Source organism: Falco rusticolus, chromosome 11 (genome assembly GCF_015220075.1).
Source record: "Falco rusticolus isolate bFalRus1 chromosome 11, bFalRus1.pri, whole genome shotgun sequence".
Taxonomy (NCBI): Eukaryota; Metazoa; Chordata; class Aves; order Falconiformes; family Falconidae; genus Falco; species Falco rusticolus.
In genome coordinates, this window is record NC_051197.1 from 18,824,716 (window position 1) to 18,850,248 (window position 25,533).

General features: G+C 41.8%; 1 protein-coding gene across 4 annotated transcripts in view; it reads right to left on the reverse strand.

Annotated features, from left to right (window-relative positions):
* The window catches only part of TGFBR3 (transforming growth factor beta receptor 3), a 121,332-nt gene extending 98,339 nt beyond the window's left edge, over positions 1-22,993 (reverse strand). For 2 of the 4 annotated variants that reach the window (XM_037403762.1, XM_037403761.1), the window contains exons 1-2: positions 22,833-22,993; positions 7,823-7,993 (exon numbers count right to left, since the gene is read on the reverse strand). In XM_037403762.1, coding sequence (XP_037259659.1) covers positions 7,823-7,883 — 61 coding nt within the window. In that variant the 5' untranslated portion in view covers positions 7,884-7,993; positions 22,833-22,993. Of the gene's footprint in view, positions 1-7,822; positions 7,994-22,073; positions 22,095-22,832 lie in introns of those variants that run through there. The other 2 variants (XM_037403759.1, XM_037403760.1) reach the window with 2 other exon arrangements.
* Between the last annotated feature and the right edge of the window lie 2,540 nt (positions 22,994-25,533).

A 25,533-nucleotide genomic window follows, 5' to 3' on the forward strand; every position in this document is an offset into this window, starting at 1 on the left:
CCAGATGTGCAAACTGACCTGTGCTAAGCTACTTCACCAATAGCTACATTTTCAAATAACCTGTTCACCTTCACTTTCATACCATTCCTGAAGCCTAAAGAACCACCATGACACAGTGATGCTAAGTGGCCATTTACCCCCCACTGATTTTCACACGTCAGTGAAAGGCACACCATCTTGTGAAGGAAAAAAAAAGGTCAGCTTGATTTAGTAGTTTGAATCAAAATAGCTTGAGGAGAATCTCCAGTAGAACATATATTTTACTGCTCCATTTAAATGGAAATTAATAAAGGAAAACTTTATTTATTCCAAATAAACTGCATCAACCATCCTTTCCAGACACAAGGCAAATCTGGTGATCTAGGGTGTGAAGAAAAGGGAAAGAGGGCAAGAAGTTAAGATAACCACAAAATCAGTTCTTCACCCACTCCTGGCTCCAAGTGTTAAGTAAAGCAAATCCATTAAAAATTTAAAAACAGAACAACATAAAAAGAAGACACCACCAAACACAAAACCTGTTCCAGAGGAAAATCAACTTTTTGCTGAAGAGGTAAAACAGCAGCAAACCTGACAAACATTTCCATCACCTAACCCTGAACTCCTTTATTTGTCACTTCTTCTATGTACCGCTTCAAATAATGAGAGTAATGACATTTTCAGTTTAGTTCTTTCCATCCTTGACAGGTAAAATCCCTTTTTTATTAACCGCCTATTAGTAAGTCTCACAGTGTAGTAGCTGCCAAAGAAGGGAACAATAGCTCCATCTTTTATAAAGTACACTTAAAAATATGAAGAAAAGCACACTGTGCTTGAAGCAGCTGCACTTTATGGAATTATTAAAAACCTTTGCTTTTGTCACCTGGGGTCAAATTTATCCTTGGTGAAGTTCCATTGACTTAAAACAAGTTTACACCAAAGACAAATCCAACTCAATGCCTTCAGGTAATGAAACATGGCAGAGAGTCTTTGTGCTAAATATATTTTTTTTTTCTTACTCCAAATTCATCTCTCCCGTGACTTATAGCCTAAGGACTTCAGATCCTTTTATTGTCATTAGCTACAGAGAATGAATTTATTTCTCTTCTTTGAAAAGAAATATATCTGGCCTCTGTATTCTCCCTACACTATAATATAACCAGCAGTAAAATGGCAGTGCATGCAAATATATTTCAGTGGAAAAAGCTTATAAAAGAAAAAGACTTGCAGGAATTCAATACATTTTTCATGTGCAAGTAACAACTGTTTTTCTAATAGCAGATGCTTCATTTCTTGTTGAGACACCCTAGGATCACACTCAGGAATGCTGGGTTTTGGGGTGCTACAGCCCTTAGAGCCTAATTCCTCCTGCAGCAACATATAAAACTGTGCTGCCTGATGCTTGCACATGCCCTGCTTACTCCAAATGACAGAATTTATATTATTTGGCAGCAAAAGAAACAAGCAAGCACAAAATAAAGTTATCATTCTGTAGAGACAAGGTAAGCAGGTTCAACAGATCAACAACTGAGGTAAATTTGATGGTAGAATAATTTTAAAACAGAAAAATGGGGGGGGGGGCAAATACATACTGGTTAGAAGACAGTTTTTTAGGTATGCCCCAGAGTACCTACCACCTGACTTTGCAGACCTTTGAGTTCACAAAACTTCTGTACCTCTCCCCAACATTAGGCAAGACAGAAATACGGTCTTTAGTTAATTAAATAGGCTCTTTTCACATTTTTTATTAAAGGGAACAAGGGTTTGTGTTATATCTAAGTTAAATGACAAATTGAAAAGCTAAGAAAGAGTTAATAAGGGCCTACAGTACAGAAAGGATATTAAAAGATCTGCAAGCAAAATCTCAAATCCCAATTCCCTTCAGAAAACAAAAGAATTATTTTTAGCACAGTATTTATAAAATAATTATGTGATGCTTAGTACTTGTTAAAGACAAGTTTCTCTTTTAAAAAAAACTTCAATAAACTTCCTTAGAAAGACAAGGATTAATGCCATTCACCACTCCATGCCATAAAATTTTCCGCAAAACTACTTTTCATCAGTTGAGTACTTCTCTCCAGAGACACTCAGCAACGCTGCCATTTGCCTGCGTCTATATAATTCAAATACTTCATTATGAGCTTGCTATTTCTCAGAATTCCTTTGGCATCATCCAGAGTCAGTTTTAATCAAATTACCAGACTTTCATGTTTACTGATAAATGCGCTGGTTGAGCAAAGCACTTAAGATACACACTCGCTTGTTTTGCTGAATCAGGACCCACAACCCCACATCCTACTGCTCCACGTCGGTGCAGAACTCTGCTGAAATTCAATGGTTTTTAGCTTCAGAGCCTTGCTGATACAGGGAAAATTCAGTCTGCTGAGCTCAAGCCAATCCAAGTCTGTGATACAATTAACTTTTCTAAAATACATAACCTTTCTCTACATCCTGATGCTCAAGTTCTTCAGAATTTTTGTGTGGTTTTGGAAGATAAAAAAATACTATTTATACATAAACGACACAGGATCTGACTCAACTGAGCTGGTTGAGAGCCAGACAGAAGCCCAGATTAAAAAATCTAGTTTACACAGAAATAGATCACCAAACGGTAGTGCTGAAGAAACATGAACTAGAGGACCTACAGACTTAGTCTAGCTTCCCAGTTTTGGTCAGCCTTTGTATTTAAATTGCTCATTTAAAAATATCATTTACTGCTTGAAAGTATTACTACTTCTTTCTGCATGAAAATAAGATTAACTATAATTTTTTAATGTGTATTTTGGCTTCTCAAAGCTATCTCAGCAAGCTCACTGACACAGGGAAACAAATGATGAATTTCTATCAGATGAATGTCTGACACTAAGGTGCTTCAAATCACCATCAGGGTGCTGAAAGGACCAAAAAAAAAAAAATCAGAAAAACATCCACCTTTAAAAGCTAGTCAGTGGTTCCTAATTAGAACCTCTCAAAAGTGAGAGCACGGTAGGCTTTGATGAAAAGAGCTCTGCTGGTGCCTCACAGCCTTTCCCACCTGAAGCATGGCCACAGCACAGACAGGAGACAAGCAAGGCACAGCATGCAAACCAGCGCTCTGCTCCTCAGACACTTCTCTGAGCTTGCAAGTCTTTAAACACTCCGAGTACTGGTTTATCTCCTCCTCTAAAAGACTGTCTATCCAGACCATAAAGGGATAGGACTGGGTGTTTTTTCAAGGGAGGCACAAATTGGCTGATGATGCAAAAGAACTGAAGGACAATGAAGGTGGAGAGCAAAATCTCTGTCCCTTCAAAACCTGCAACCACTCTGTGCTTTACTTCAGTCCTAGTAATTCAAGAGGCAACATCTGTCCCTTGGTTCTCAACCTCTAACCACAACTTAAACAAACAAAAAACCCCACACCTCTGGCAACAAACATCTTGAGGAAAAATAAAACTTACAACGTAATTACATCTGGGAAATACCCAGCCAACGCTGTTTAAAATGGAAGGAAATTTGTGCAAGTGACTCCCAGCATTTTATTTTATTTTTTTAAGATCACATCCTTCAACTTCCAGTGGAAGACTTTCTATTATACTTTGAAGAATCCTACATTGCTTTTGGAAACACAGGGTTCAAGGTCAGGGGAAGTTCCTCTTTATAAAAAAAGGGAAAAAAAGATGTCATGACAAGGCCTGTTTCTTCCTGTTGTTACGCTTATTAACATGGCACCCATCACCACCGTATCTGGGGGGCACATATCCAAAAGATACATTTAGCTTACAAGCAAACAGCCTTATGGAAATAAAGCACACATGCTCTGAACCATGTAAAGATTACTTATAAGAACAAGTATGTAGAAAGAAAGACAAAAAAAAGTTATGATAACAATATAGTACAGAACCAGGGAATAAATAGCTGTTGAAAGAAAACCATAGAGACAGTCCTAACGTGAGCAGATAAACCACTAAGCTCGATATTACAAAAAATGGGTACATTCTTCAATATATCAAATTCTTACAGTCTCTCCATCATCAAAACCATGAAATGCCATCACAAAGGGAGAGGTATCTACAAGGCAAGCACAGGCAACACCAAATGCCAGGGCAGCTGAGGAAAAGAGAACACAGCTGCATGGGCAAATTCTGGTTGGTATCAGATGCCACGGCTGTGCTGCTTTGTTGGCAGTGGGAATGATTTGCACCACTGCAGGATCTACCCCAGAAGGCTGGAATGAGACCCTTGGCTAGTGAGATCCATAGGCTGTATCATCCTTTTCAGCTGAAGTGAGGCAGGAAAGAAAAAGGGAAAAAAAAAAGAAGTTCCAAGATAAAAAATTTTCCCATTCCTTTATGGAAGAACCTATCTTGTTGAAGGTTTGGCCCTCAGGGTCTGGGGCATTTCAGCTGCCCTCTTAAGACATTTTATCAAGACATACATCATGCACCCAACTGCAAAAATTTGCCAGAAAGTAAAATAAATAGTTTCAGCCTTTGATTTAAGCCACATTAGGACAGAATATTTTTGCTCCCAAGACTACAAAGCCAGACTTGCTTATGAGGTTATCCAAGGCTGTAGCGTGTGCAGTTCTGAGCGTGTGGAGTTCCTACTGAGGGTTGCCAGACCTTAGTTTAAGCCCACTTCAAAAACATAATTCCTTCAGATAAGCAGGTAGTTTGCCAGCAGTTCTCCTCTCCATCCTGCTTTGGACTTTCCACGGGGAAGAAAAATCTCACAGTAATCAGAGTTTTCTTTGCAGTCTTTTTCTGTACAATTAAAGCTGTATAAATATAAGCTTGCACGAAATCTGTGTACATGCTAAAAGTAAATCAGATTCAGATAAGCATTTTAGCTATGTACATCCAGGCAGTAAGGGGAGGTCAAGAAATAGACCAATATTCTTTGAATATTTATTCAGACCATTTTCAATGCTATGTTAGCGAGGTGTATTCTTTAAGCTATTAGCATGAAAAACATGCAGTTTTGTGGCTCAGGTTTGAATATGCATCTCTGTGCATCATGTCATCTAACTCAGTTTTGGCTTTTTTTGAGATATATTTGACACATTAGTACCTTAAAAAGCAAGAAAGAAAATAAAACAACCCCAAAACAAAACACAGATTACGTCTAGAGGATCACCTATACCTGAAGAGATAACAATGCTGAAAATATTGGAGTGTCAGCAACAAAACCTAGACCAATAATAGCAGCGCCAGTAGGAATGGCAAACAAAAGAAAGGTGTGCTCCCCTGCAGCAGCCTCACTACTTTAGAAACAAAGAGTAAGCTGGAAAAAGACTCAATATATAAGAATCAACACCCTAGGGAGGTGGCATGCTGCCCCCTGCCTCCCCCAGGCTTCACCACAGGCACGCAGAGATTTTATTTATACTTCTAAGTTTTATTTATACTTCTCAGTTTTATTTATACTACTATGTTAATGGTTCAAGCCCGAAAAAGTGCAGGTTCTGTACAGTGGCAACTGAAAGCTTGCAGTACCCTGGCCACCACACTGACAATAGCTTTTATGGGCACGATCCAGTTTCTTCCACACGTGGCTAGAATGCATTGCTGGCTCCCACCTGCATTTCACCTACAGCCACAAACTCCCTGCATTTAAAGTATAATTGTCTGGGTTAACAGGACTCGGTGACTACTGACACAAAAACGTTGCAAAAGCTCTATCTAACTAAACTTCAGAGAACTGTCCTTCCTCAGTTGTAATTGTATCTGCCCAACATTTCTCCTTCATCAGAATCCATCAGTTCTTCATTGCTCTTACCTTACTGTACTCATGATACTCTGTAAAGGACATTAACTAGTTATTCTCATTAAGAATTTATTGCAAAAAAAAAAAAATAAAAAGCATGGAAGAAAAACCAAAACCCACAGGACAGACATAGCTAGAAACCACAGGGATGGTGCTTCCTGACCTCCCCCTAACAAACTACGACCCTTCCTACTCCCTTCAGTTATCTTCTTCCCATGCAGATAATGGGAAGGAACCAGCCTCCAAGAAAGAAATAACTTTGAAGCTAGGCCTGCTCTGAGCAGGGGACTGGACTAGACTTCCAAAGGCCCCTTCCAGCCAAAATCATTCTGTGACTCTATGAATAAGTATCTGATCAAATCCAAGGCCACAGTGCTTTTCAAGAATAGCTGCCAGAGGAAAACACAGAACTGGGGAGTAAAACCAAAGAAACCACAATAAACTTCAGGACAGACATGCTAAGGTTTCTGAACACTGAATAACTTTCTAATAGTAATACTATGTTTGACAACACTTTCAAATTAGTGGTTTTTAATTAAAGCTGGCTGACTTCTTAGGCAAGCAATCTCCTTGGCAGCAAAATGAAGTTGTTGTGATCAATTAAAACAGTTTTTATTTTCTACACTGGCACTTTCTTTTAAAGTAGATTTTTACACATCTATAATGACTCTGATTCACTCCAAGTCATCACTCTTCTCAGCCAAGACCAGCACTCATATCCTCAGCTCAAGCTGCGGACACACTCAGACACACCCTGTATTGCTGAAAGTTCATCTGTAATGAAGCTATTGCAAAATGTTAGCATCACGTACTATTAAACAATCAAAGTTACTAATGCTGGCTGGATGCCTTCAGAAGGTCAACCCTAGAGAAAGTCCCACAAGGCCTGAGGGCTTGAAACAACATAATTTTCCATGCTAACAATGAAAGCAAGCCAAATCGTAACACATTTAATTGCTCAGCCCTGTCTCTTCCAAAGCTGGTCATCTTTTCCACAGTGAGGACATCTCCAATTTAAGCAAGCCATCTGTCCACTGTCCACTTTTCCCAATACCTCATTTTGACTGACTGTATATCCACTTGGCCCCTTCTCCAACGACCCACGCTGGACATGTAAGAAGAGGCTGCCCCTTGCAACCACAGGAAGAACTTTGACAAACAAACATACCAAGAAGAATCACTTCAGCACTCGAAGAAACTACAGTATAAGCTAGCTACTTGGAACTCTACAGATCCTTCCTTTCTCTGTCACAAGTTATTGCAACACTGTTTTAAAAATCCCTGTCTAGGACAAAACACGGGACAGGAACAACCCTCATAGATGTCAATGCCTTTTCCTAACCTATGAGACCTCCAGTAACACTGACAACTGCTACAAAAAGGTCTTTGCCATCACCATTGACAGATAACTATGAAACAGATTAGACAACTGTCAGGAATGACCGAGGTGAGGTTTATCCCAATAGCGCAGGAAGGTTGGATGGACTTGGTGACCTATTACGAACCTTTCTGGGATTTTGTCAGAAATGTCTTTTTACAAACTAGAATAATCAGGACCTAATTCCAGATTATAGACCCTGAAGGCAGCACTGAGATGAGCCGGTATACCCTTCCAGCCCAGCTCTGTAGCGAGACCCTAGCTCAGTTTTACTGGCACAACGCTGCACATAGGGTAATAAATCCAGCCTCTTGAAAGAGCTAATGGTTCGGCTTCGGCATCACCCTGACAGAGCCACCCTGCCTCCACTCCCTAAGGCTTCCACTGCAAGCTTCCCCTTTGTAATATACGTGCACCATGCAATGCTCTTTTTAAAAAAAGGAATAAATAAATAACCAAAATAATTTACATTACTACTGCAGTTCTTTAACGATTTTAAGGGGAGACATAGGTGCATGAAAACATCCTTACAGGAACAGCATTGTTTCTCACATCACCATACCAGCAATTATGATCATAATAGTTTTATATAAAACCTAGATGTAAATATAAACTTTAGCTGACCTACATTTTTCCAGCACAAAAAAGTATTTTTGATCAATTATTCTGAATACATACAATCAGTTACACTGAATGCATGATTTACATAATGCCACCTACCTGCAGCTGCAAAGCACAAAATCATCAAAGCAAACACTGAAGTCACACAACTTGAAGACATTTTTGCAAATGCTCTGTCTTCTCAAATCAGCTCCCTTTGTAGCTCTTCATGTAGATTTACTTCCTTTGAAATCTGTGTTTTGAATTCAAATCTTCCAGACTTTTAATTGCCTACAGAAAGAAGTAAAAATACATTTCAATACAAATATAACTTACAGAAATGTTACTAGATATTTAAGATTATCCCTCTTGTAACAAGAGAAAAAACAATTCTTTCTTAAAGGACTATTAGAGGACTGTATTTTATATTGCCAGATACCCTAGGTACTGATAAGTTAGGACTCTTCCCCCCTGTATTTCAGCACCACTTTGTAGCCGTTGCTCTTTCATATCTTGCATTGTGCAAGTTGTGACTTGGAAGTGAAATCCCGGAGTCCTTTCTGTCAACTAATACTGAAGTCCTGGTGGAGCCTGCCAATGGTACTCGTAGCCCCAGACATGTTTATTTTAAGTATTCGGACTTTCTCTGGGACATACAAACAATTGTTTGCTTATTTATCTGCTGCTACCTTCATTAAACCAAGGAGAAGTTTTTCACATGCTGTAGCTGGTTTATGGGTAACACAAAAAGTTTAACTCATCGTTTCTCAGTATTCACAAATTCTGAAGGCCACTTGACACTAAATATAAAGCTGCTCAGAATCTTTATTTCAAGAGATTTCAAGTGATATACAAGGTCAGTAAAACAACTTAAATGTGCTATACAAACAAATGACGATACAGCTGATGCCTGCAGGCATTAAAAACATGAAAATTCTGACCCTAGAACGCACGCTGCAGACTTCCAAGGAGAAACACTTACTAGATGCACAATATCCTCTTTCACCTTTTTATTTTTAATCTCTTCTCAGTTATATAGACGTCCAAAATGAGACTAAAGCCCAAGTAAGGAACCAGAATGTTGGTATTGTATTCAATCAAATAAAAATTCTATCTACTTTACTTAACTACCAGCCTTCAGAAGCAGAAGATGACAGATGGTGCCTCAGCAACCACTAACACTCACCACAAAGCAATGCAAGCAATTATAAACAACCATCATGGGGCTAAGTGACAGCAAAATGCTGAGTCAGGACCAAAACCTAAACCCTGACAACACAAACACCATTTAAAAAGGTTCTTGCTGACATTGAAGTGGAAGGAAGTGCGAAGTCAGTCAAAGGCTAGGCCCTGTTACACAGCATGTGCCACGCTGTGCACCATCAAAAGTCTGCACAAGGGAAACCTGCACCTAGACCAGCACTTCCAAGATACCTGCTGATAGCACTCCTATGGCTACAAGGAAAGCAACAGAAACTCCTTTACAGAATTTCTCCACGGGTTATCCAGCAGAGATGGCACTACCCTGTGCAGAGGGAGCTGCAGCTGCCCACTACGGAAGGGCTGTTGGTGCCCAACGCCAGAACTACAGCCTCCAAGAGGCCCTTTGCTCAGCGCCCCACTCCGAGCCGCTCTGACCAGTCTCAGTGCCCCTGATCCCACCGGTGTGGGTGGCGAGCCCCAGGGTGGCTCTGCAGGCTGCTGGGAGCACCCAGACACCACACTTCTGCTGGACAAACACACGGGGCAAGGAAGGAGCTGAATAGCCAGCACACCAGGGGGTTTCAGGCAGTTCACTTTCAAGCTCAGCATCCCATATAAGAAGTACATTTGCTTTTGTTTCCTGTTTGCTTTTGACACAAAATGTTTTAGGTTGAAACTCTGTAACTGGTTCTCTCCCCTGCACCTCCTCATCACCTCCCTTCCAGTGGCTTACATTGTCAGACAACAGCAGTGACTGAAGGAAACCCCCAGAGAAATACTAACTCTAGTAATGCTATCTTTATCTTTTACCTATTGGTGCTCAGTCTGGGGAAAAGGAATTTGCTCTTGACTCTGAAGAGGTACCCACCACTTTGCACAGTGTAAACAAGACCCAGGTACCTTGTTATCTGCTATTCACAACGTTATGTATGATTAATATATAATCAGATAACCCAAACTGAAGATTCTTTCCCATCGTCATTATATTACATGAGACTGCCACTATCTGTGAAAATACTTACACATACCTATAACCTTGACCTCAAAAATTAAGAACCTGTTGCTTAAAGTAGCCTTAGCTGAAAAAAAGCACCCCAAACTGCGTTTTTTGTTCTCTTCCATGCAATGTCCTTTTTAAAACTGTCCCTGAACCTAGGGACAGATATTAGTTAACCCAAGACAAACAAATGTTTCAAGAAATAAACAAATACCTACTTACATATCATTCAGGTAACAACATCAGGTCTGTGTAACTTTGCTTATTCCATCTTAGAACATACCACTGTTACTGAGGTTGAATGCTTTGTCACTTGCAGGTTCTCTAGCACAACCTATTCCTTCCATTGCTTACTAGGATCAATACATTTTAAAAAATGATAGGTGAGGCTACTACCACACAACATGACCCAAGTAACGACACTCTGCAAGGAATTTCTATCATTAATAGCAAGACAAACAACACAGCCTCATAAAGCAGCAATAGTCCACCCTAAAACCCCAAATAAGCATGATTTACCCAAAGATTTCTTTCATGACGTTTTGTAGAAGATGGGTTTGTCTTCAAGAAAACAAGAAGTTCAGGAGAAGGATGAATGCACACACACAAAACCAATGCTAGAGACAGCTCAAAACAAGAAAAGCTCAGAAAATGATAGCTTCCTCGGGCAATTTACAAGGCTTGTGAAAATTACTCATCCTGGACCTACTGGAACCATCAGTGAGTTCCTAGATACCTCTCATCTCCCCCTAGAGTGTAAGGTTATATAGCTAAACCCTCAAATCCATGAGGGATACTGAACTTTGTGGCAAATTAAGACCAGCCTTTATTAAACAGAAATAATAAATTGTTGACAAGGGTTGGATAATCCTTTAACACATAAGTTTTTAAACACAGAAATCCAAATCAAACAGGTTTAATGCCAAAATGGCAAGCCATATGGAATTTATGACAGATATTGAACATCATTTGGGAAGTCAAATGGAAGCTGGAATAATTTGTTGCTAATTTTCTAGATGAAAAGAAACCTAAATCTACTCAGTGAGAGTATTTGGTTGCTAACTCAATTTTTAAATACTGCCAGAAAGAAAAATGATCCAGTACAGCAAATCATGAGGTTTCTAGCCAGTCTTAGCTATAAAAGACCATCATAATGTCCTGCAAGATGTCATATGTGCAAACAGGCAATGAATAAGCATTCTGAAACTTGATTTACTGATGTATTGCCATTTCAACAACAACGAACAAAAGAGAAACCAAAAAAAGAGCAACTATGGCACATATGCTCAGTAATATATTAAATAGGAAAACGGAAGACATTACTTAGATCACTCCTCCATCAGCACAAGCATCTCACTCTTCAGTGACATTTTTATAAGGCACAGGGTTGTGCAGAAATAGGAAGCACAAGAACAGAACTGGGGACAAAGCAATGCTGCTGAGAGCAGGTGGGAATCCCATTCTGTGCTGACTACCTAAGTATGTTAAAAGGCCAAGTTTTGACTCAACTTTGATTTTTGAATGATTTAAAAGGGAGAGAGAATATATACATTTCCATTTGTACGTAAAATCGAATTCCTACTGCAACCCACTGACCAATAACATTTGAAAGGTGTACCTCTGAGCAGGCAGTATACAATCAAAAAGCCCTAGGATCCTGCTCCGATTCTGCCGTCTTGCTAAGGGTGAACAGTGGAGACTTAAATGAAAGACAGGAAGAGCTTTCTAAGGAAAGAGCTCACTTGCTTGAAGATATGCATTCACAAACTTAAAAAGGAGGGCAAATTTCAAACCTTGAAAAACATCACAAAAGGGTGACAAACTGACAGTGAGTTTCATGAATTTAGGATGGATGATATCCGAACTGCCAGCTACACAGCAGAAATTCAAGTCAAAAAGCACAGACAAAAATACTACTAAAATTCATTTAAGAATAAACTACTAAGCAGGATGTGTGTCAGTATTTTTGAAAATCTGATCATCCTCACCTGTGATGTAAGTCAGCTATGAAGCTGCTATTACCTGACCATCTGAGAGTACCGAAGAGAAATGAATAAGAAAATAGGTGATAAAAATTCAGCTGGGGTACAAAACATGCCAGATTTTGCTCCAGTGTGAAACCTGCAAACTAGGAAAATTTGAGGCTGTCCACAGAACAAGGGGACATTTTCTTTGCAAAAAGGGAAGAAAGCTTTGCAAAGGGATTGGGAACCTAAAGCATTTATCCAAGAAGTAAACACAACTACTAGTCAATTTGAGATTCAAAAGAAATTTCCGAGAGAATCATCTTTTCCTTTGGGGTATATCTGGGTAGCTATTTTTGTAACTGATGTCACGAAAGGGCATACTAGAAGTATAACCAAAAAAATCCCAACAAGGAAGCAAAGATGATATGAGATCTTTGGGTTTACTAAACACACTGTTTTCATGCCAATGCTTTACACTGCTACAAGCTGTGAGAAAGGCTGGCAAAGGAGGGCATCTGCTGCCAGAGCCACTGAAGATCGACTAAGAAGCACAGTCTGCTGGGGTCATTTTTGCTGAGTTTGCCGTCATAAAGGCTACTGGTCTTGACAAAAGTGAGAGTCTAAAGAGCACAAAAGAGCCTGTTGCATTGAGAAGTATCATTTTGCAGATGCAATGAGGAATGCATGCTACCAGGAATATCAGGAAGAATCTTACTACTACTAGATTTTATTAGGTTTCAAAGACAATTGGGAGAGTAGAAGGGGGGAAACACATTTTGAAGTACACGAGGACAAGAGGAGGAAGTATGAGGTTTTAATTTGATTTAGAGTAGGAGCTTCTAATGTCCATGAGAATTTCAATGCCTAAAGCTTAGTTAGAAACCAGTGAAAAATACGATGCTTTTGGAGAACACTGGGATGCACTGAGCGGCCTGCGAGCATGGCCAGCCACAGGACAGACCTCATTGCTACTGTAAGTGTTAGTAAACAACAAACGCTCTTTAACTCAATGGTATTTAAAAGAATCTGACTTTGTTAGAGCCAGCAGGAGTAAGCACAAAACCCACACCACTTCCGTACACTACTGTTACCTTTCATTAATCAAAATATTTCTTCTTTGTAAAAATCTACTACTCGTCTTCCTCAGAATTCTAGTCTTCTGTGGAATTTTTTTAGAGCTATCCTTTGAACTAAAAAGTCAACTTTAATACTACAACATGACTAAAGAACTCAGAAGTTAGAAGCATGCTGCTTACTCTTGGAAAAAGAAAAAAAACACCACACTTTTCCACTAAAGAATTCCCAGCCCTCACTGACAGGGGCTACTAGGACGTAAGGCTCTGCGGTCTATGGATGGCTTGCCACTAAGAAATCACATTCTGCCCTGTTCTGCCACCAGCAGAAAGGTATCCATCCCCACGCCTGCTTACTGCTCTCCAAAAAGGGGACAGGACTCTGTTCTACAGTGCCTGAAGAACTACAAATGAAAATGACCGAGGATTAAGCTGTCTCCAGAGCATCTGAGCACCTTTCTAGTCAGTCTGTTTCTGTACTTCTAGCAAAATACCTATTATATACTATTCTTGAGATCAGTGGTCATCTTAGTTTCACTTTTTTCCCACTGTTATTCTCCTTGTAAATTTACTTTTGCCTGCTTTTTCAAAGCTTCTCTGCACAGCCCAACCTAGCAGCATACACACCTGCAGGTGGCTACAGCCACAGATTTGGGGGTTGTTTCTGTTTCCTATTAAAGGCTTCTGTAGCACAGGAATTTGCCACATTTATTGCTGAATTGAGTTCTTATTGCTTTATTTTCCCCTTTTATTTCTGTTCCCTTAAGCCTTTTCCCCAATAGTCACCATCTGTTTCTTTAATCACCACCTACCTTTCCCATACAAGCTCTTCCCTTCCCTTAACTCTGCCCTCCTCGTTGTCTAACCTTTTCCTTCCCTGCCTGAAGAATAACTTCCACTTCCTCTCCTCCTTATCAACACGGGCTCTGGTAATTCCCTCCTCTTTCCATGCATGGTGCCAGAGGTTGCACAGCTCTCTACAACACTGCTAGCAAACACTTCTCTAACAAAGTGAGCCAAAAATCCTCCTCCTCTAAGTCACATCACAAGTCGCACCAAAGTGAATGGGGATACTTGAGTGAACCCAGCAGGATCTGTCCCTTTGTGTTGTTTTGCCATAGCAACGTGAACCCAAGTTTCTAGGCCATCCAAGGCGGCCTTCACAGCCAAAGCTTTTTCACTTTGTGTTTGTTTGTTTTACGCATGGCAACCATTTAACTTACTTAACCAGTTTTTCTCCCATTTGTTATGTGGGTTCCCTATGCAAATGCAATGAATACATGCCTTCCATGTGTAAGTAAAAAGGCAGTAATTTGTAATCAACTACACCCAAGCTCAACTTCAAAAAAAATAATAAATCACAAATGGTTAACTACAAAGGCAGTTCTATCAACTTAGGAATAGAACAGTTTTTGAAAGAATTTATTATATAACCCTACTCCTATTAAATATGCATTTTAGCAGATTTCTTTTTTATCAGATGACATTGATCCTCTGTCAATTCTGCGTGATTTATACACTAACAGGTCGAAAAGTTGACTAATAGGGTTAGCAAATATTAACAGAGAATTGAAAATGTGTACATATTTTTTTAATGTCTATGTCCAAGACATGCACATGAAGTTCCACTGCTCAGAATGCAAAACAGTAACTTATTCATATCCTATTAAGGGGACAGATTCTGTTTTAGAAACAACAAAGTGGTTTCATTTTGAAGGAATATATGAATAGTAATAAAACTAAAAATCCTGACATATCAAAAGCCCAGGGAAAAAGTAACTCTGATGTCCTGCAGTTCACATGCTGCTGTGCTTGTAATGGGACATTTCAACAAGTCACAGTTAAAGGCTATGGGAACTGGACAAGTGCCAAGGGAAGATGTTTTATGCCATTTAGCAATTGTGCCCGTCTATTCCATGTGACTTTTGTTTTAACATTTTGTTTATTTATTTTCTTATTAATGTATTACAATGTAGCCTGCCAAATTACAGGAAGCCACAAAATATACACAAGTGAGTCCATAAAAGATGTGAAACCGTTCCACCTTTTTAGTACTAAGGTTGGTTTTGTTACCTGGTACGTATTTTGCCCACAGGTGGCATGAAGCTCTGGTTTGGGTGAGGTTGTCTATTCTCAGTGTCATTTCATAACAAACTTTCCCTTCAGCTTTGCAACATCTTTTTTTTTTTTTTTTTTTTTTTTTAAAATCACCTGACTCAAATTGCTGTGAGTTTAGATCAGAAAAATAAAGTCATGACACCAGACACTGTGGAAGTTTCAGCTGAATAATCATTGCACAACGTAGCACAAAAGTAAGACAGGATAAAAATCATTCTGTTAAATGTTCCCAGGACTTCCCTTCCCCCAAACACAGGGAGGTATGCCGCTGAATCTTCATAGGCTGAGGGGCAAGGTTTTGCTTACCAAGTATAAACAAGAGAATAGACTCTTACAGGATCAGGATGTAGGAGGGTTTCAATAGGAGGAAGGGAAGGAAATGCATTCGGGAGTGTTTTAGTGGAAGGAGTACACAACTCTTCCAGGACGAGGCTGGAACAGCGTCCTTTTTGACAACAGCAGAAATTCCTAGAGATTAGCGCATCTCTACATTAGGAAGCACACATGGAACTGAAGACAGAGTTTAACAAGACCAACACCCTACATTTAACTTGAGTACCAAATCAGAACTCTGCTTGAATGTAGAGCCCTTGGGGACGTGCTACATCAGAGCACCTCTAAAAGGAGCAGAGAAAACAAGGTGTTGGGATGCTGTACAGCTCTTGTACTGTAACGGCTCAAGTAATCTGCAATCTAGTCCTACCTTCAGCCGTCTATTTTCTGGCCAACTCACAGTCAGCCTATACTTCTACAAGCAAAAAAGTGGTAACAGGACCTCAACATGGCCACAGCAGCTCCCCCCTAACGCCTGCCTACAAAGACACCACTACTTCAGGCAATTCTGCTTCCCATCTTCTAACTAGAATATGGATGAAAAATCTGACTGCTCTTGTCAGGGAACACCAGTGGTACAATTATATGCCATCTTCCAGATGAACATTCTGGTTGCAGGAGGAGGTAAAAAGCAGAGGCTTCTAGAAACGTACATAATACATAAAGGCTGGGTTAAAGTTTCCATGGCAGCCTAAGAAATCTCTAAGTCTCAAATCTACATTTAAATAAAACTCAGGTTCCAAATGAACTGAGCCAGTAATATCTCACCACAACTAGGACCTGGCTCATTTTTTAATTGGGACTTGCTGCTTCTGAAAAGTTTACCCTGAAACAAGAACATTTCTAGGGCATAGGAATCTCCAGGCTGAACAAGAAGATCATAAACTGCATTAAACAAATCTCTACAACCTTTCCTCCTCATAGTTAAAGTTCTTTGGCCTAATTACTTACTTTTTTATGGTTTCTAATTTGAAACAGAATAGGTTTCCTGGCACTGGGCTATCTCACTCTTCACAAACACAGTAGCAGCCAACAACCTCACACACATTTCATTTATCTTAAGTTTTACTTGGCTCAGTTTCTAATTGCACACCTAAACTGAGCAGATAAAAGCTCTAATGTATCTATCAAGACAGATATAACCCTAGGGAAGGTATCTCCTTGTGGAGAACAAGCCATAGCAGAATGGAAAGTTACCAACAACTAACTCAGCAAGGCTTCTTCCACTCAGGGTAGAAGATTTCAGCAAATTGTTCTGTAATGAATGCCTGATGCTGTTATTCTTTCAAGACTGAACTACAAAACCTTAGAACTGTATCTAGAAACTGTATTCTAGCTGGAACCTTCCTACCAGGAAAAAAGCTAAATAAATCTCTTTCGGATTTAAATGACCTCTATATATTTAGAAAAGTAGTTTTAAAACTAGGATCTACAAATACCCAAAATTCTGTGGGTTAATTGTGTGAAACCCACAAGGAGTAATAATGAAAAGCAAGACTTGGTATTAAGCACAAATTTGCTATATAAGGATGCCATCCTCTTGTGGTGGGCAGGGCGGGATGTCAGCAAATTGCACAGGATTGAAAACCAGCATTTCCCATTACAGAGTAATTGGAAAAGGTGATAAAAATCAGCCCTCCCCACTGCCACTGGCCCTAAGATTCTACAAGATGTAAATTAACACGTTAAAATATTAACTACTAAGTACTTTAAAAGTTAGCCATATGCATTATCAAAACACATTTGGGGGGGGGGGGAATAAAAAACAACACAACTCAACCAAACTAAAAGAAGCACGTATTGAATTTTGCTCTCTCGAATAAGGCATACTCTAGAAAGCAGGTAGATTAATAGATTATTTCTTCAGGTTGCTAAACAAGAACTCAAACACATTTATCAAAACTGAGCTGTTAGCCACTAAATTTTCAGATGCACAAATGTAAGATAGGAACTTCTCCCACATAAATAGGGAAGACCTTACAATGCCACATGGTTATTAAAAGAATGAGTCAAAAGGAGCTTCCCTTCATGTAGGGGTAATCTACCCTCTCCCTAATTGTCTCCCAAATAAGCAGTGTAATTTATGTGGCTGGCAGAGAAACACGTTCAGGTTGAGGCAAAACATTTTTCATAAAAATTATAATTTATAAGCACTGCAATAAAGGTTTGTTTTAATGAAGATACACATCACTGGCATGTTCCACTCAGAATGGAGATACACTCCCATATAATTTTTACCATACAGAATTTCCTGCCTTCTTTTATTTTATGTTAAATGTATACATGGAGACTGTAAAAAGCACTGAACAGAAGCTTAGGGAGATGGAAGGCCACAATAAATTCCTACAGTCATATAAATAATTTGTGCATCTCATATGCTAGAAGGAAATCACTAAACCTCACCACTGGAGTGAACCAAATCACCAGACCTACAAGTATTCAGAAACACCAGTCATTTCAAACACCAGAGGGAAGAACTACTCCATCACATAACATAAGCTGTATACACTGGAGGAGTGACTTGGTCCATTAATGCAATAGCCTTAATATAACAAAAGATCTATCTTTTCGAATACCACAATAGTTTTTTTGTAAATCAGAACAGAATTTTGCTTCGCTCAAATCATCATCACAAACAAAATACTACATTAGTGATAAAATACTACCGTAGTTCTCAATCACATTGTGCCAAATACAGCTACGGTCTAAAAAATCACATCTATAAATCTAAGACAAAAGAAGGCATACTGGTCTTCAATCCACCTCCAGTTTCTTGGCAAAGAAACACATGTATTCAGCAGATCTACACTATCCAGTAAGCTCACTGGATGCTTTGGGATTTTTTTTTATTGTCCCTGACTCGCACAATGAACCTACACTGATTTCCAACAGAAAATGGCTATGCTTACAAAGGAGATCAGAGTATAAGTGAATCGCCATTCCTTTGCAGAATCATTACCAATACCTCATGTATCGCAGTCCCTGTTGCCTTCTGTGCAGAAAAACAACCTGTCTGTATTAGTTCTATAATTAACCTGTTTCAGAGCCAAGACCTCTAGATAAGCTATTCTCCTGCAATCTAAACACATCTCTTGGAAGGTCACAGCAAAACTTCATTTAAAAGAGAGGCCCTTTCCAGCTGACTCCCAAAATCTTAACTGTTGCAACAGGAAAAAAAAAAAAAAAAGAAAAGAAAAAAAAAGGGGGGGAAAAAATCTGAACTTGGCCAACTAGTGTATTGGAATTCGACTATTAAAGAGAAGTGCTAAATATAACAAAATTAACTTTGTTAACAATAAACAGGTATCGCTCATTTTCAAGTATTATTCACAGAATGTATATGAAATAATGATTTTCACATTTTCCTCAATAAATCCATTTATTTCATTATAAATACATCATAAACTAGCATATGTGGCCAGACATAATTATTTGTAAGCAGAACAATTCAACAATATAACACTTACAACGCAATATATAAAATGCTGTCTGCTGAACTTGACAAATCTGACTGCTTAGATACTTAAGGTCGTAAAGGATGTTCTTTAAAAAAAGATAAAATATCTGTTTTGCCAGAGTGGAAATAAAAAATACGGGATTTATACTAAATAGTAGCTTTAAAGTCCCTCTTTTGGTGATTTCTAGAGCTGTGTAAATCTGTTTCATTTTGGCTACCACAGAGTTAATTGTTGCTGTAATAGCGCAAGAAATGCTGCTCTATTGGATGACTGCCAGCACATAAAAATGCGAATCCACAGTTATGGATAAAGCAATTCCAATTGCACTACTTCTTTGCTAGTAGGTTTTAAGGCAAAACATGCTTCTATTCATGAAGTGGCTAAAAACTAGCATACCACTGTTAATGACCACAAATATTAATGCTATAGAAGTAATGCCTATTTATAATACACAAATATTTTGTGGAACTAGATCAAAAGTAATGTGACTGCAAAGATATTTGCAATCTGTATCCCACAGAGGACTTTCTGAGATCTACATAAATCACTCAAGACTTGGTAATTCATGTCTTAAATGTCAACAGAATGTTATTGGAGATCTCAAACAAAAGAATTTTAAAACAGGTCAGGCAAAACTTTAGTGTTATTTTCAAAAAAAAATAAATTAAAACAGAGATCATACTTTGACTTTACAAACTATGTACTTCAGCATCTCAGAGTAAGTTTTGCGATTCCACAAAAACAATGGAAGAGGGAGATCATCAACAGAAATTAACATCCATCTTTTTGTACTTTCAGTATCTGGCAACGTCAGACAACGCTCTCAGGGAAGAAAGCACAGCTATTGGAATATGCTTATACCTTGTCACTGACACAATGGGAAAAAAACTCATTTAATACCTCGTATGCAGTAAGTGCCATTCCAGAACCAGAGGAGCTGACATCTCTTCCTCTAAACCTGACCTGGGACTCTCAATTTCAATTGAACTGTATTTTGTCTCCACTTGCTCTAAGACCTAATGCTAGGATAATAAGCAATTATTAACACTCACAAGTAGCAAATCCATGGCAAATGCTCCCGAGCATGTTTTTACCCCACCATCAGTGAAAGACAGCTTCACCCCAAGTATAAGCAGCAAGGTAACTCACACTTACTGCAAGGTAAGAGCCTGTTCCTTGGCTCTTACCGGGGAATAGCTGACATGCTGCAAATTCCCATTCTTCACTTGGCATTCAGCAATCTGTCTGTATACCCATAACCTCAAGGATTTGCCATTTGGCTGCATCAGACTTGACAGACTAGAAAGCAATACCAATCAATGCAAGTCATCCAGATAACCTTCTTTGGCAAAAGCCTTTACATCTTTTGTGCCAGGAATGCTGAATTTAATCAATTGTTTCGCCAATACAAATCAAAAAAGAAAAATCATTATCGATCTGTGCCGGGAGTGTCAGTTGACCTTTACAAAAATAAGCCAGTAATAACTTCTTAAAACCTAAGAGAATATCTAAAAATATTCTCTCTTATGGAAACCCTAAATACTAGGAATAGTTTCTTGTGAGAATACAACTTTTTTGCAACTCAACTTTAGCTCTCAAGATTTCCATATACAATCATAAACATGATACAGTAATAGTTTTACTGTGAAAATATTCTGTCTAGCTCATCATCTCAAACTTTACAGGATAACTCAAAATATCATTTCTTGGGTTTAATTAATTCACCTCAAACATCTTCAAAGAGAAATTTCACTTACATAAACTTCCAGTGTTTTTTCAACTTCTGTTCTGGCTAATATGACAAAAATTCCATTCAGAAGAGTGGCAGACATGCCTGCTAGAGCAAACTAACACAGAAGCGTTTAAAAATAATGTGTTTATTCCAGCGTATGGTTGTGGGGATTTTTTCAGGTAAACTGACTTTCATCTTCTAAAGAAATACTATCAAAAGTACAGGCCCAAAGTTTTAACAAATTGCAACTATGGGAAGGAGGGAGGGAGGGAGGGAGGCTTCATAGACAGAAAGTTTTGTGTTCCCCCTGCTGGCTTAGCAATTAACTTCAAAACACTGATCCCAGAGGTAGGCATCAGGATGCTAGGGCATTAAAAGATGTTTTGCACACCAGAGAACAAAAATTGAAACTTACTTTTTTAAAAGAAATCACATTCATGGTAGACATCATTTACATACTCTGACTATATGAGGCCCCGAACACACAAAAGGTGCATCAGAATTAATGACTGAACAAGACTTCCCCAGAGAGAGAAAGCACAGTAGAAGAGAAAAATTTGAAGTGTCACTTTAAACTTAACAAGGTTGGACTACAGCAAACAATTGGGGGAAGCAAGTTTCAGAGTAAAGGGCTCTTCACTGAAGGAAGCCAACAACCTGCCCCCCCGCCCCCCTGTCCCTCCCTTCCTCCCCCAGCCAGCCAGGAACACTGAGCACCAGCTGCAGCAGCTGGTGTCGGCCCGGGTCTGCACCCTCACCAGAGCAGCTCCTCCACAGCTAGGATTCAAGCCCTGTAAGCTTTCAAGGGTTAAACTAGAGCTCTTCAAATGAATAGGCATCTTCCACTAACATTTTGCTAACGCTCTTGTTGGAAATACTTCAACAGGACACCTGTACAGTGCTAGTTACAGCCCAGCTACCAATTCATGTTGTCCCTGGCATCCACGGAAAAAACCATGAACTGTAAGGGAAATGGAATATTCCTAGAAAGAAGTGATAAACAGCCTTTGGAAGAAGTTGTATTTATGCATGTAGTTTTTTTAAAGTCTTCCACGTGTGAGAATATGATAGCAACAGTGCTCCAGGTCACCATAAGCTGAACCTAACTGGCCCCACAATTAGAGCAGGCAGCTCTCTCACTTTGGCTTTTCTCCCCAGAGGGGGTCTGATACCAGCCTGTGTGGCCTCACCCAAAAAAACCTCTACAGAAATACTTAGTTTGGTATAAATACCGACTCAACCAGGAAAATTTCCTTCTTCGAACAAAACCATGGCGCTCGTTCATCCAAGCTTCTCTCTAACTGGTTACAAACCCTATCAAGAGGTTCCTGTTAAAACTGAACTGTGCTGATGGTCATGTGCTTGAGAAGAAAATAATAAATTATCATAATCAAGTTATAACAGCTACAGCTTGATAGAACTGAGTTAAGTAGATTTACACCTGGTTACATCTGCAAGCGGAAAAGGTGTCAGCACGCATGCTGCTATACCTGAAGTCCTTTCTTGGGAAAAAGACAAGAAGGATCGTCTCCCGTACTGCTTGACTGCAATGACGGTAACATAGGAATTACAAGCACATCTGAAACTGGGTAAAGTTGAAAAGTTACTTAATTTACATCTGACTTTAACGGCATATCATTGTTATTGCTAGGAGAGATGTGCTCAGGAAGCTGCAGGGAATCTGCTCCAGCCCATCCCCTGCAGAAGACACCACGGTGAAGCCCCCAGGTCAGCACCTCCTCAGTGAAACTCCGAAGCGACACGACACGACGCTGGCCTTCGCATTCTCCTCACATGCACCGACTTTACACCGGGCTCGTAGCCACGGAGCTCCCAGCTGGCCTCGCTAAGGGTGCGATGTCCCCGGGGGGGGCACAGCGGCATCAGCACGGGCACGCGACTCCCCTCGGTGCCAGCGAGCTGCCGGCCCTGCACGCACAGACCTGCCCGACGCAACCGGCCTTCGCTGGGACACCTGCGGCCCGCCGGGGCGGCCCACCCCGCGGCCCCCGCCCCGCTCCCCCACGGCGCTGCCCGTGCGCACGGTCCGCGGGGGCGCCCCGTCCCCCAGCAGGTCCCGCACCCCCATCCCAGCCCGGCAGCCGCCCCCGCCCAGCCCCGCGCAGGGTGACGCGTCCCGGGGCGCACACCCCGCGTCCGCACCGACGGCCGCCGCATCGCTGCGGGGCGCCCGGCCCGGGCTACCCCCGCCGACGGGACGGGAGGGGGGGCGCGGCCGCCGAACCCACCTGGCAGCGGGTCCGTCCACGCCGCGTCCCGCGGGGGCAGGCGCGCAGCAGCGCGGCTACGCCATGTGCAGCGCGGCGGCGGCCGGCAGAGAACGGGACGGACGGACGGGAGGGGAGGGCAGCCCTCGCCCAGGCCGCCCAGCGCCGGCCACTGCCGCCCGGCCCGCCGCGCGCGGGAGGAGGCGGCGGGAGGCGGAGGCGGAGGAGGCGCGCGGCCGCCCGCCCGGCCCCCAGCCCGCCAGTAACCCCATGGCGCGCGCGGGGCGGGGCGGAGCGGGCGGGGCCGCGCCGCCATTGGGCGCGGGGCGGGGCTGGCGCCGTGACGGGCAGCCGCCCGCGCCCGCCTCCGCCCTTCGCGCCCGCCGCCGCCGAGCGCGCGGCCCGCGCCCCGCGCGCCCCCGGGCGGCACCTGAGCCCCGGGGCCCCGCGGCTGCCGGCCCGGTCACAGGCACGGACCGGCCGCGCCCCCACCCCTCACCCCCGCGAGTCGGGCGAGAGGGCGCACCGGCGGCAGAGCCCGCGCCCCGCGGCTGGGGCGGCCACGGCCTCGCGTTACCTGCGTTAAGGGCTGCGTCCAGCAGCGGGCACTTCACGCCGGTAACCGCACTGCACCGGGCGCTACCTGCCGGAGGCGCCACGGACCGCGGCCCCGCACGGGGAGGCGCGGCCCCACCGCGGGCAGCACCTGTACCCCCCGCGGGAGCGGGCTGGCGGCACCCCCGCCCCGCTCCGAGGGAGCAGCGCAGCCGGCACTGCGGACACGGGGCAAAACAGCCCGCAGCTGGCGGGTGCGTTACTCCGCGGTGCGGGATACAGGACGGGACATGCCTTTACCCCGCCCAGGCTCCCTTGGCCGCGGTGTCACGGCGCCCGCATCGCGGAGCGAGGCTTCCCCCCGCCGCCCAGCTCGGGGCAGCTTGCTCCTTCCGCCAGGGCAAGGGGAGAATGAACGGACGGCGCCTTCCAGGGCTCCCCGGGCGGTGGGTGCTGCTGTGCCGCTCGCAGCCTCTGTGCGTCCTTCAAAAGCCGCGGCGCCGCTGGCACTCCGCGAACATCAATACAGCAAAGCTCCCGTCGCAAAACCGAGTCCTCGTCCTACCGTTATCCCGATAAGCAAATATTCCTGTAGAGGCACGGAGACCATGCAGAGGAGTTTCAGACTATTTAGCAAATTCTTCCTAGTTTAATCCGCATTCTGACTGTGGGGCTGAGGGGGTTGACTCATCCCTAGTACTGCTTGGCTTCACTAACAGGCTGCCCCCCAGCCGACAGTGCCGGCTAGATGCAAGAACTCCAGAGGCACATTAAGAGAGCTCAGACACAATTTAGCCACTCTTAAAATGCCAATTTGCAACTTAGAATAATCCATTGCCACTCACACTTAATTTTGATCTCTACCTATTTGGACAAGTCTTACCCATACAGCTCTGCTGCACATACCATCCATATGTCAGTAAATGGCTGGGTCCTGGCAAGTGCTGAGCACCTTAAAGACTAGGCCTCGCAACTCCTACATTATCTGTGTGTAACAGACCTCTAGCAAGTAAACCAAAGGTTACTATAATAACCATTTAGTCTAAATTAAATATTTCAGTGAACAGTCTTATAAAACCTGCAGAAACAAGCAAGTTACAAGTTCAGACTGTTGGCAGCCTAAGCCCACTTACACAATTTTTTGTTTCTTCTCAGTATTTGAAAAGTTCCACATGTTGGAGCATGACACTCCTCTTATCACTCTCAGTCTATAATGTAGGATGCAAACTCTTCGCAAGAGAGATGTGGAGGTGGGGGAAGTCCCTTCAACAAAGAAGAGAATTAATATTCTACAGCGCTACATGCAACGTATGTATTTCAAGACATATTTGTGTCTACTATATTTCCGCTAGCTGAAATTCCAAAGCACTGATTACAAATCTGACTGAAACTTAAGCAAACCAATTATTTTTGTATTAAATACTCATTTCGGTCCCAATCCCACAAAGATAAAATTAAACAGGTTAGGTTCACAAAAATGAGCAGCCACAAGAGCCATTCAAGTGTGTGAAGTCAAATGTGTGCACAAGTCTCAGCAAAATCAAATCCTTTGTACATAGGTCTGACCCCAGCCAGATTATTATCACTGTTTTCACTGATGTTGGTTAAGAACCAATTCTTGTCCTTGGAGCCAAATCTGTTAGGTACTGACCATCCTTGACCATAGTTCAGACTTTGCACTGCTTCTCTGGTGTCTGGAAAAGTTCGAGACTTTCCAAGACATGCTCAACACTGATTTTTGATTATAAACTGATAGGCGACTCAGATGAGAGTTGATGTATATGAAGTTCAAGGACTGAAGCGGTGAAAAATTGCCACGTAAAAACACAAGTAGGTGCATGGGTTGGTTCACCAAGGAACATAACGATATACAGTTGGCCTTCACAAATTTTTATTTTTTACTTCTCATGGAAGAAAAAACAGGAAACACCTAATTTCCTATTAAAACCAAGGAAAATTCCTGTAATCTTAGCTGTAGCGTTCAATCTTTGTAGCTGTGGAACACAACTGTATACATAATTTACATTTTTACTTAAAGTATTTGCTTATCTAGGGATTAACTTCTTGCCCAGGGCAGGATTATTCCATTTAGCAGGCATTGGCCCAATCCAGCAATGAAACGTATTATCCTCACTGAGATGTATGAAAGCTGTGACAGTTCACTTTT